At 47.4% G+C, this 12435-nt stretch overlaps 1 protein-coding gene and 1 long non-coding RNA gene across 2 annotated transcripts in view; one reads left to right on the forward strand and one right to left on the reverse strand.

The window, feature by feature from the left end:
• Positions 1-12435, reverse strand: part of LOC114638102 — a 29982-nt gene that overhangs the window by 10852 nt on the left and 6695 nt on the right. The gene's annotated exons all lie outside the window — the stretch shown is intronic.
• On the forward strand, positions 277-7749 carry LOC114638097 (class I histocompatibility antigen, Non-RT1.A alpha-1 chain-like). The gene is made up of 6 exons (XM_028786461.1): positions 277-398; positions 3916-4212; positions 5657-5929; positions 6189-6464; positions 6570-6720; positions 7409-7749. Exons 1-5 carry the CDS (start codon positions 347-349, stop codon positions 6713-6715), a joined length of 1044 nt encoding a protein of 347 aa, XP_028642294.1. The 5' UTR covers positions 277-346; the 3' UTR covers positions 6716-6720; positions 7409-7749.

Raw genomic sequence — 12435 nt, forward strand, 5'->3', positions numbered from 1 at the left:
GGGCTGCAGGAAAGTGCCAGAGCTCTTCAGTCCGTTCAAAAATAAACAAGCTGAGCTGCTGGCAAAATACCAGGAATCTCACACAGAGGGCGCAAGCCCCGTAGGGGGCTGGAGCCAGCAGATCCACATCCACAAAAGAAAGCCCTCATCCTAGTGGAGAGCTCTGCGGGAATCCCTGAAAAAGCAGCACCCCAAGCTCTTACTGGATTCGCCCTTAGCCCTTATCCGTTGAAAACACACTCCGCCCACATTGCTTTCAGTGACTGGTTCCTGTAAGTAGTTTCATTTCTCTAAAATCTAGTTTGTCAGGACAGGGAAGACTTAAAACTTAGTCCTGACACCATCCATGTGGGCTCTTATCTTCTGGGTCCTGAGCCTCCCCCAGGACGGCGGAGCCCGTAAGTAGTGTGGGGAGGTGGGCTGGGTAAATTTAAGGAAAACCTCTAACCGGGAACTTTGGGCCAATTAAGACTAAGTGTCACTTAGTAGCTCTGGCTGTCTTCGAACTCCCTGTGTAGACCAGGCTGGCCTTGAACTCACAGGAGTTGGGATTGAAGGCATGCACCACCCCTTTCCTTACATTCTAATGTGGTTTTGAGTATTTGCTTGTATGTGTGCATACATGCCAGAGGTCAAAAGAGGCATGAGGTCCCCTCCAGATGGTGGAGTACACCACGGTCTTCTGGAAGAGCAGTGAGTGCTCTTAACAGCTGAGCTGTCTCCCCACTAACCTTCCTACTTCTGCGAACTGCATGTTTACTTATAAAGTATACACTGTGTACACTGCAGTGTAAATTTATTCATATGCATGTTTGTGTGTGCTCATGTATGTAGCCTGCAACCCATACTACAGCCCAGATGTGTAGGTCAGAGGACAACCTAAATTGGGTCAGGTCTCCTTCCACCATATGGTGGCATCAGGTGCCCTTACTGGCTGAGCAGTCTGTCTCCATGGCATTATCATTTGTTAAAGTTAAGTTTGGATTCTTCCTGCCAGCCCCAGGCTCACAGAAATAAGACTCAGACTCAAATTATATTTACAGATACCTTGGCCATATAGCTAGACTCTATTCTGACTAGATTATAACTAACAGTACACATTTATTTTAAGCTGCCATGTGGCTGGTTACCTGTGCTCAGGTACCATGTGTCCATGTGTCTGTCTCCTCACCTTTTTTTCAGGCTCTTCTCCCCACTCCTTCTCTCCCAGAATTCTTTCTCCTCCTCATGTTCCACCTCTTATTTCCTGCTTAAGCCATAAGCTTTTAAGTTGACAGGTAAGGCATCCATACAATACACAAGATGACCTCTCTACAGTCATCATCATCATTATTATTAATAATTATTCTTGAGATAGGATTCTATTTATGTGACTCTCCTGTGGTTCTCTAGGTCTCTAATTCCTGTCTTGTGCTGGGGGGCCTTATCAGATAGCAGATGTGTTTACGGACTTGTGGGTTCCCTTGGGAAGGTGCATAAGAAAGACCATCCTAGGCAGAAGGCCTAGGATGCATAGGAAGCATCAAGGTGACAGGTAGGTGGAGATGTGAAGGTCGCAGGTTCTGGGAAGGAAAGGATGCCTTTAAAAAAAAATGAAAAATAAAAAAACAAGGAGAGATGGCTCAGTGGTTAAGAGCACTGACTGCTCTTCCAGAGGTCCTGAGTTCAATTCCCAGCAATCACATAGGTGGCTCACAACCATCTGTAATGGGATCTGATGCCCTCTTCTGGTATGACAGTGTACTCAAATAAATAAAATAAATCTTAAAAACAAAACAAAGAGAGAAACTAGAGCCCAAGATGAGCTCAGCAGGTAGACTACCTGTCCAGGTATTGGGGTCGATCCTGCCTACCACAGTGAAATAGAAACTTTAGAGAGAGACAGATTGGGATACAGGGGCTTCTGGCTGTGGTTCCCAGACCCTACCAGTGCACCTTAGGAGCCTCTAGGAGACTTCTGAGGCTTTGGGTTGTAGAATGTTAAAGGGGAGAAGCCCAGGCTTCCTACCAGCTCTCTTCTAAAGCAGCTGAAATGGAGGTGGGTATGACATCTCACAACAGGAAACTCTCACAACAGGAAACTCTCACAACAGAAAACACCCACAGGAAACACACACAACCTGGAAATCCTGCCTGGGTGTGTATTCACAGAAAATCAGATAAAGAAAAAGCAAAGCCAGGAGATGGTGCCTAGGCCTTGGAAGGCAGGCAGATCTCTGTGAGTCAAGGCCAACCTGTTCTACAGAGTGAGTTCCAGGAGAGCCAAGGCTACACAGAGAAACCCTGTCTCGAAAAACCAAACAACAACAACAAGATGCAGTTCAAATACATATAAGAATTTGATACAATTCCATGAAATCTTACTTGACTATAAAATGAAATTTCATGCCATTTTTAAGCAAAATGTAATTATGACATTGTGAGAGATGGATACAACTGAAATCAGTACACTAAGAAGCAAGCCTCAGAAAGACAAATATATTTCTCATCTCTGGAACTCCCGTTTAAAATAATAATAATAATTATTATTATTATCATTACTATTTTTGTGCTGGGTATGATGGTGCACACCTGTAATCCCAGCATTTGGGAGGTGGAGGCATAAAGATCAGAAGTTCAAGGCCAGCCTCAGCTACATGAGCCCCTGTCTCAAAAATAAACATTTAAAAACAAACATAAAATTATACACACATGTGTATATGTGCTTTTAAATATATGGGAGGACTGTAAAACAAGATGGAAACATGGAAGAGATCATAAAGGAAGCAGGTGATATGGAACATGTGATAAAACAGAAGCAGCAGAGCCGGGTTTAACTAGGAAAGAAACGGAAGCAGATGGAGAAGGGGCAGGAGCATAGGATGAGCAGTGGTGGGGGCAGGGGGGGAAGCACAAGGTATAAAGTCTAATAGCAGAGGCTGCAGAAGTGGTTCAAATGGTAACAAAGTCTAATGGCAAAGGCTACAGAGGTGGTCCTAATGGTAACAGTCTAATGGCAGAGGCTACAGAGGTGGTTCAAATAGTAACAAAGTCTAAAGCAGAGGCTGTGGAGGTGCTTCACTAGCAAAGGATACATACTGCTCTCGCAAAGGGAGAAGCTCAGTACAACCACCCATAACTCTACTTCCAGGGATCAGAAACCGTCTCCTGGCCTCCGTGTGTGTGTGCTCCGTGTGTGTGTGTGTGTGTGTGTGTGTGTGTGTGTGTGTGTGTGTGTACATAACATACATTAAGTACCTGCACGAGTCAGAAGAGGGCATCAGATACCCTGAGACTAGAGTTACAGAGGGTTGTTAACAGCCATGTGGGTATGAGAACTAAACTTGGATCCCTAAAATAATCTTTACAAAAAGAAAAAAAGGCTTGGGTCAGTGGGAGAGTAGCTGTCCAGCATGCAGAGCCCTGAGTTCAACCACACACACCCCAGCACTTAGAATACAAAGTGACCCTGTACCCAAGCATAATACACATGTGTACAAATATGCTAAGATGAAACCCGTTACTTTGTATCCTTAACTTCTTTAACTAACTAAAAACAAAGTCAAAACTCTGATATGGGGAGAACAAGGTGTTTCAGCTTCATATGTGCACCACACACAGAAAGTACCTTTGGGGGCGATGGGCAGAAGGCATCAGATCCCCTGGGGCTGGAGGTAGAAAGGTTGGGAGAGGCAATGTGGATGCTGGGAATTGAACCCAGATCCTCTATAAGAGTGACCAAAGCTCTTAACCACCGAGCCATCTCTCCAGCCCCTTACGTTGATTCTCTGAATTATCCCAGTGCACAGTGTGGAGTCCAAGGCTCTTGGCTGGTGGGGTTGCCATGAAGTGTTCTCATTTATGTCTGCGCACCCCGTCTCTTCCAGAGCCGGGGCCTCACTCAGCGCCTCACACTAAATCCTATTCTCACCCCAGGATCACACTCTCTACACTATTCTTACTCATCCGTGACTGAGCCGGGCCCAGGAGTCCCCGCATTTTTTGCCAGTGGCTTTGTAGATAACCAGCCCTTCATCCACTTCGACAGCAGGAACATGAAGGCAGAGCCTTGTGCTTACTGGCTGAGGGAAAATCCACAGTACTTTGCTCATGAGACCCAGGTTTTCACCAATCGGATGAAGATTTTCCAGTTGAGCCTGAGAAACATTCAGAAATACTACAACTACTCTGGTGCCCAGAGTCAGAGAGCATATGGCTCCCACCAGCAAGCAGGTATGTGCCTGGAAATGGAGGCAGGAAAACTTAACTTCCTCACCTAATCCCTCAGTGCCCTAACAGACTGCCCCTTGAGAACAGGCTGGCCACATCTGCTCCCAGAGCTCAGGGTCTGTTTGACATTCACCTGTCAAATGAGTCACAGGTGTACACACAGCATGCATCTTTTTTGGGAGGCAGGAACCAGGAAACATAAGTAACCATTTGTCTTCAAAGTGTTTACAACTTCTATGGGAAGGTACTCAGACCCTTGTGACCCCGAGGCCTGTGCCTCTTTGAAACCCAAATGAGACCCACAAACATTTGCCATCACTGACTGAAGCAAGCAGAAGAGACACCCGGTGACAGCCAGTTTCAAAACTGAGACGAAACTTTAACTAAAACCAGAGGATGGGTCCAATATGCATCTAAGAGGAATACAGAACACAGCCATGGTGATTCACACTGTAATTCCATCCAGCACTGGGAAGGCTGAGGCAGGATGGCTGCCTCAAGCTCAAGGCCAGTTTGGGCTACACACAGTAAATTCCATGCCAGTCTGAGCTAAAGCATGTCAGAGAGAGAGAGAGAGAGAGAGACAGAGCTCAGCACTACTGAAACAAGTCTGTGAAGGGCCTTTAGGCCAGTGTGGAACTATTGATAGATGAGGTTGCTGATCCTAAAACGATCAGAGATTCCACAAGACTGGCCACGACTGGCCACGTAAGTGGTCACACCTTGAGAAACTCACTGTGTGGAAGAAGACACACACACAGTCCCGTTGGAGGATGTAAGCATTGGCTAAAGAGTTTGGCCCTGAAACCCGTGGGGCAGAGGAGACTCTAAGCCAGCCAAACAATCAGTTACATTGGGCTTTTCAAGACAGGGATTCAAGCAGCCCAAGCTGGCCTCTGATTCACCACTGTGTAGCTCAGCATGACCCTCCGCCTGCACCTCCTCGGGTACGGGATTGCAAGCATGCATCACTACACCCAATAAATCAGTGCCTGCATTCTCTAGAACCTCAAGGAGAAACATTGAGCACAGTGTGTCCTTTACCATCATGCTTGTGTGCCATACTCTACTCCCGGGAGGTTACCCCTGGACTCTGGGACTTTGTGCACCAGAGTCCTCTGGTCATGCTCTAGGCTTGTGCACAAGTGAACAGAGCCACAGAGGGTGAATGACCTGTGTGATGACACAGCAAAGCCCAAGTTCTAGCTGCCTATCCAATGCTGTTTTACTATGACCTGAAGCATCTTGGGCCTTGCCCCTGACAGAGCTTACAGCACCTCAAAGGCATCAGTGGAAAGCCAGACTAGGTTATCTAGAGTGTGAACATCTATCCTCTATGGAGAATCTCAGGAATCTGGGAAGCAGTGGTAGGGCAGCAGGGACCAGGCTGGAGAGGCCTGGGAAATACATCTGTGGTCACTGACATGCCTGTCCCGGGGGCTTCTAGGCCCTCACACCCTCCAGTTCACATACGGCTGTGAGATTCGGGACAACAGGACCACAGGACACTGGCAATATGGCTACGATGGCAGGGATTACCTGACATTGGATTTGGACTCAATGCAATATACAGCAGCCACCTTCATTGCTGGTTACACCAAGCGCAAGTGGGAAAACAATGAGTACTGGCTGGAGAGAGAGAAGACCTACTTGGAGAAGGAGTGCATCCTATGGCTGCAGAAATACTTAACCATGGGAGGAAAGAACTTTACCCGAACTGGTAATGACACCCCCTCCAAGCCCAGCCCTCCTCCCTGTGGCCAGCAGGGCGAGAGCTCACTCTGTAGTTGGGGGGCTCCTGTAGGAATGTAGGCTACCTGGGCGGGTCCAGTGTGCTGGGGGTAGCTTCCCACAGCAGATGTCAGTGGTCACCTGCTACCTCTGTAGTCTCTCAATGTGTCCCAAGGGTACTCGGCGGTGTCTCCTACTTCTACCTTTTCCACTGGAGACAACAGCATCTGTCTGTCTGTCTACTGCAGACCCTCCGCAGACAATAGTGACCTATCACCCCAGACCTGAAGGTGATGTCACCCTGAGGTGCTGGGCCCTGGGCTTCTACCCTGCTGACATCACCCTGACCTGGCAGTTGAATGGGGAAGAGCTGACCCAGGACATGGAGTTTGTGGAGACCAGGCCTTCAGGGGATGGAACCTTCCAGAAGTGGGCATCTGTGGTGGTGCCTTCTGGGGAGGAGCAGAGATACACATGCCGTGTGGAGCATGAGGGGCTGCCTGAGCCCCACACCCTGAGATGGGGTAAGGAGAGAACAGGAGCACAGAGCCTATTGCCAAGGAAAGCAGAAGTCCTTCTGGAGTCCCTGAGCAGAGCCAGGGCCCTCCATCTTTCTTTTCCCTTCCCAGAGCCTCTTCAGCTCACCATGACGCCCACAACAGGAGGATGTGTTAGCAGAAGATGTGGACCTCAAGCGATCACCCTGCATGTCCTTGTGTTTCTTTCATCTGGCATAGTCATAGGACTTGTGTTTCCTGGACTTACCTGCTCATAATTCGGGTAAGAAAAAAGGAGGTCTGGGCGTGCTGTGTTGGAAGTGGGGGGTCAAAAGTCAAGCTGAAACTCTTGCCATTGGGCCAGCATAGTGACCTTCTGTGGTGTAGCAAAGGCTGGAGGACCGGTAGGATGAGATACTGCAGGTGAGAGGTGTTGGAGACTATTACACCATGGAGGCCAGCCCACGCACCCCAACACCGAGACTATTACACCACCCAGGCCGGCCCAGACACCCAGCACCAAGGACAACCGCTGGTATGTCTGCTTCCAGCCTCCAGGATCTCTCCCTGAGCATGGATGCTCCCATGTCTGTATGCAGGTTCCAGGAGCAGCACGTGTGAGACCCAAAGCTCCTGTGAAGTGAGCCTGCTTCTCATGGGATAAAATGTCTCTGGCTCTCCTCCCTCAAATGCCTGAAATTCTTAGAAGAGATTTAGTGGAAATTAGTCAGGTTCTCGAGTGTACCGGTGAATCTGAGACACGCATGTAACAGAAGCTATGTGTGTGTGTGCGCGCATTTGTGTGTATAATAAGATACCTGAGTGACTATGTGACTACAAGGGTCTGTATGAGAATTGTGGCCTTTTACACGAATATGTGCATTTGTGTACATAGCATGTATGTGCATATACACGTTTTGCTCTCAGATATCCTCACAGTTAACTTCATACTGGTTGTTCCCACCCTGCAGGCCAGAAGAAAGTACTGGGCTGCTCCATCTGTTCCTGAAGATGAGAGGTTCTCTGGATGAGGACCCAGGAACCCTAAGACTCTGCTGAGCCTTAGTTTGCTGGAGACCCCCCCCTGAGTGAACAATGCAGAGCTGGGAGATGTTGCAACAGCAAGAGGAATTTATTATTCCAGCATGCTGGGGTCATCCTGCATCCAAAAGGAGAAGCAACCCTGTGCAGCTCGTTCAAAGGTTTCAATAGAGGTGGTGGCGCACGCCTTTAGTCCCAGCACTTGGGAAGCAGAGACAGGTGGATTTCTGAGTTCGAGGCCAGTCTGGTCTACAGAGTGAGTTCCAGGACAGCCAGGGCTACACAAAGAAACCCTGTCTCGAAAAACCAAAAACCAAACCAAAACAAGAAAACAAAGGTTTCCATAGATTTGTGGCCATCAGTCCCAAGCCCCCTCCCTCCCATTAGATGAAGAAAAGAAACTCAAGCAGGGCAGTGGTGGTGCACGCCTTTAATCCCAGCACTTGGGAGGCAGAGGCAGGTGGATTTCCGAATTCGAGGCCAGCCTGGTCTACAGAGTGAGTTCCAGGACAGCCAGGGCTACACAAAGAAACCCTGTCTCGAAAACAAAAACAAAGATTTATTTATTTTATTTATATGATTACACTGTATCTGTCTTCAGACACATCAGAAGAGGGCATCAGATCCCATTACAGATGGCTGTGAGCCATTACATGTGGTTGCAGGGAATTGAACTCAGGATCTCTGGAAGAGCAGTCAGTGCTCTTAACTGCTGAGCCATTTCTCCAGCCCTAAAGAACAAATTCTAAATTCCTAGAAGCAGCCCCCAAAGCTCTCCATGTTCCTCCAAAACCCTAACAAATACAGGCCGGCTCACAGTTTCAGAGGTTTATTTTATTTTCATGATGGTGGGAAACATGGAGATGTGCAGGTTGACATGGTGCTGGAGAAGGAGCTGAGAGTTCTACATCCAGATCTGCAGGCAGCAAGAAGAGAATCGCACGCTAGACCGCCTGCCTCTGCCTCCCAAGTGCTGGGATTAAAGGCGTGCGCCACCACCGCCCGGCAAATAAATAAAACTTAAAAAAGAAAAGAAAATGCTTTGTTCCTTGACTACTCTGTTAATGCCCTACGACTGATCCTATTCTTTGCATGTAGCTAGAATGATATAAAAGCAGGCCAGAAAAAAAATAAAGCTGCTTCAGCCTTAGCACTGGCTGGACTCATGTTATAGTGTTGTCTAATTGTCTTTTTCTTTTCCATCCTCACTCCCTCACTCAAGACCCTGACTGAGCTGGCTTGGTCAGAGGGAAAGGTTTATTTAGCTTACATTTCCACGGTACTATTTGTTCATCACCAAAAGAAATCACAACAGGAACTCACACAGGACAGGAACTTGGAGGTAGGAACTGATGCAGAGGCCATGGATGGGTGCGGCTTCCTTCACGTGACCTAATCAGCCTGCTTTCTTATAGAACCCAGGACCACCTGCCCAGGCTTGGTATCACTCACCACGGGCTGGGCCCTCTCCCACTGATCGGTAATTGAGAAAATGCCTTACAGTTGGATCTCATGGAGGCATTTCCTCAACTGAGGCTTCTCTCTCTGATGACTAACTTATCTGACACAAAATCATCCTTACAACCGATCCCTTGTCAACATGGCACACACATCATTAAAGCCACAGCTCTTCCTTTCTTGTTCAGTAATTTTAAAAATCCCATGGTTTTTACAAATTCAAATACATTACATTTTCAAGTCCCTTTAAAATAGCCAATCTCTCTTAAAACTCAGTCTTTTAAAATTCAAAGTCTCACCGGGCAGTGGTGGCACACGCCTTTAGTCCCAGCACTTGGGAGGCAGAGGCAGGTGGATTTCTGAGTTCGAGGCCAGCCTGATCTACAGAGTTCCAGGACAGCCAGAGCTACACATAGAGAAACCCTGTCTCGAAAAACAAAAATCAACAAACAAAATATACACACACACAAAAATAAGAGGGCATTTTTACATACTAAGAAGATAGAAAATATACAGCTCTTAACCACTGAGCCATCTTTCAGCCCCTGCAACCATATCATGGAATACAGAAGTAACTGTAACCATACCTCCTGCCCCTCACCAGTTCTAGAGTTCAGAAGTTTAAATCTAGCTTGTCTGCCTCATCTTGTAACAACTGGCAACAGAATTTGGGTCCTCTGCAAGAGCAGTACACATTCTTAAGTGATGAGCCATCCCCCCAACCCCTGCATCTTCCATCTCTGTTGACTTGTGTTGACAGGCATCATGAACTCTGCCATGAATTCTAAACATGTCCCAGCAACCATAAAAGTCAGCCTGGGACTGATCTCCAGTAAGTCACTGAGCTAGCGGCTTCCAGTCCTTGGCTTGAGACCCTGTCCTCCACCATCAAAGCTAACAGCTTAGTACATAGGTTCTCTCCAATCTGAACATCCTCTCTCAAAAAACGCTGGCTTGCCTGCCTCTTCTGTAACACTATTCTATGTCACTGGTCCTTCTCAGCTGCCCGATGTCCTCCCTCTCTTTACATTCCATCTGCAAGTCCCAGTTTCCATATAAAGTGACACTGGGTAATTTTATGTCAACCTGACACAGGCTGGAGCCATCTAAGAGGAGGGAACCTCAGCTGAGAAAAGACCTCCACTCGTTCAGGCTGCACGCAAACCTGAAGGGCATTTTACTAATTACTGATTGATGGGGAGGCCCCGCCCATTGTGGGTGGGGCCACCCCTGGGCTGGTCCTGGGTTCTGTAAGAAAGCAGGCTGAGCAAGCTATGGTGAAAAAGCCAGTAGGAAGCACCCCTCCATGGTCTCTGTATCAGCTCCTGTCTCCAGGTTCCTGTCCTGCTTCAGTACCTGCCCTCAATGCTTTTGATGATGAACTATTATTTTAAACTCTTTCCAAGTCAAGCTGCATTGGTCACGATGCTTCATCACTGCAATCGTAGCCCTAACAAAGACAAGCATGCTCACAGTCTGTAAAGATCAGAATATGGACATCGTTGGGGATCATAACTCTGCCTATGAAACTTTTTCTTCAAGAAACCAGAAATTGTATTATTTTTTGTGTGTGTTCAGATGCTTTGCCTGTGTTAGTATGTATATACCATATGCCTACAATGCCCCTGGCAGCCAAAATAGGGTACTGTATCCCTTGGGACCAGAGGTCCAGAGAGCTGCCATGTGGGTGCTGTGGGTCAAACCCAGGTCCTCTGGAAGAGCAGCCAGCGCTCTTAACTGCTGAGCCAACGCTCCAGCCCTGAGATGAATTTTATCTTTCAGTATTTGTGCTGCAAGGAGCGACGTGTTGAGGAAAGCACACAGAGTGGAGGTGCTGGAGTGTTACAGAGAAGGGGAAGCTGGCTGTGCTACTATAGATTTGGGGAAGGGAGGACTGGATTATTTTCTTGCTTGTTTCTTGGTTTTCTGAAATAATGTCTCATACAGCTTAGGATAGCTTTAAACTCATTAGGCAGCCCAGACTAGCCCTAAGCTCTTGATCATCCTCCTGTCTCAGGATTACAGACCCACACCAAAACCAACCAGCCCTGGGAGGGGACCTTTAGGGATCTCTCCAACACAGCACATCCTTAAGAGAGGCATGTGGCACTAGTGTTATTGTGTTTGCAGGCACCACTCAGGGGTCTGCTTAGTTACCAGTCTATTTCAGTGGTAAAGCACCACGACCACAGTAGCTTATCAAAGGAAGCTTTTAATTTGGCACCCATGGTTCCAGAGAGTTAGGAGTCCATAGCCATCATGCGGGCAGGCGGGCTTCGTGCCTGAACAGCAGCTGAGGACTCTCAAGAGAGCTATCAGGAAACGTACTGGGTGGGCTTTTGAAACCTCCAAGCCTGCCCCTAGTGATACACCTCTCCTCTAACAAGGCCACACCTCCTAATCCTTCCCAAGCAGTTCCACCAACTCCAAGTCTTCAAATACATGAGCCTACAGAGGCCATTCTTCTCATTCAAACCACCACAGGACACAAGGAACAGGTTCATCCAAGTGGGCAAGGAGACACGAGGACGAACAGCATCAAGTGAGCAGCATCAGGGGACTTTGCAGCTGCCTTTCAATCCCTTAGTCATGGGTGGGGTTGGTGGAGGGATGACTAGCTGGAATTTTGTGGTGAGGATCAGGTTTATCACAGTGGCCCACACAGCCAGCTAACACATTAGGAAACTATGCTAAGCATAGTTGAGAGGGAGGAGCACGAAAGGCTTCCATGAAAACCCATATGCCCATTTCAAGCCCTTTCTCCCCAAAAAAAGTAACAGCCAAGATAGAAAGCCACCAAAATGAACTCTTAAAAGTGTGATTGGGGTGGGGCGGGCTGGAGAGATGGCTCAGCAGTTAAGAGGACCGACTGCTCTTCCAGAGGTCCTGAGTTCAATTCCTAGCAACCACATGGTGGCTCACAACCATAGGATCTGATGCCCTCTTCTGGTGTGTCTGAAGACAGTGACAGTGTACTCATATGAATAAAATAAATAAAGTTTTTTAAAAACTGTGATACGGACACTGAAGTATGGGGATGCTGAAGTATGGCTCTCCACAGCTGATTCCTTCTGGTGGGTGTGGGAGAGGAAGGACTCAGTTCTAAGGGGTAGACTACTGAGAGTTTGACCATGCTCCACACAACGCAAATTGGGCCCTTTTTTTAATTTTTATTTTTCATATTTTTATTTTTACTTTTCTTTGGGGGGGGTCAAAAGGGTGAGGGGCGTGGAAGGACTGGGAAGTGAGTCTGATAGGGGTGTATAATGTGAAATTCCCAGAGAATCAATACAGATGGTTTGTGAAAGAAAGAGAGAAAGAAAGAAAGAAAGAGAACAAGAGAGAAAGAAAGAGAAAAAGGGGAAAAAAGAAGAAAAAGAAAACAAGAAAACAAGAAAGAAAGAAAGAAAGAAAGAAAGAAAGAAAGAAAGAAAGAAAGAAAGAGAGAGCGCGCAAAGCCAGGGCTACACAGAGAAACCTTGTCTCAAAAAACCAAAAA

The sequence above is a fragment of the Grammomys surdaster genome, unplaced genomic scaffold, assembly GCF_004785775.1.
Source record: "Grammomys surdaster isolate TR1022 unplaced genomic scaffold, NIH_TR_1.0 125504, whole genome shotgun sequence".
NCBI classification, from domain to species: Eukaryota; Metazoa; Chordata; class Mammalia; order Rodentia; family Muridae; genus Grammomys; species Grammomys surdaster.

Coding starts and splice junctions, on each gene's coding strand:
- LOC114638097 (XM_028786461.1), top strand. CDS start 347: ATGTGGGCTCTTATCTTCTGGGTCCTGAGCCTCCCCCAGGACGGCGGA. Junction 4,213..5,656: donor TGGCTCCCACCAGCAAGCAG/GTATGTGCCTGG, acceptor GGGGGCTTCTAG/GCCCTCACACCCTCCAGTTC. Junction 5,930..6,188: donor AAAGAACTTTACCCGAACTG/GTAATGACACCC, acceptor TGTCTACTGCAG/ACCCTCCGCAGACAATAGTG.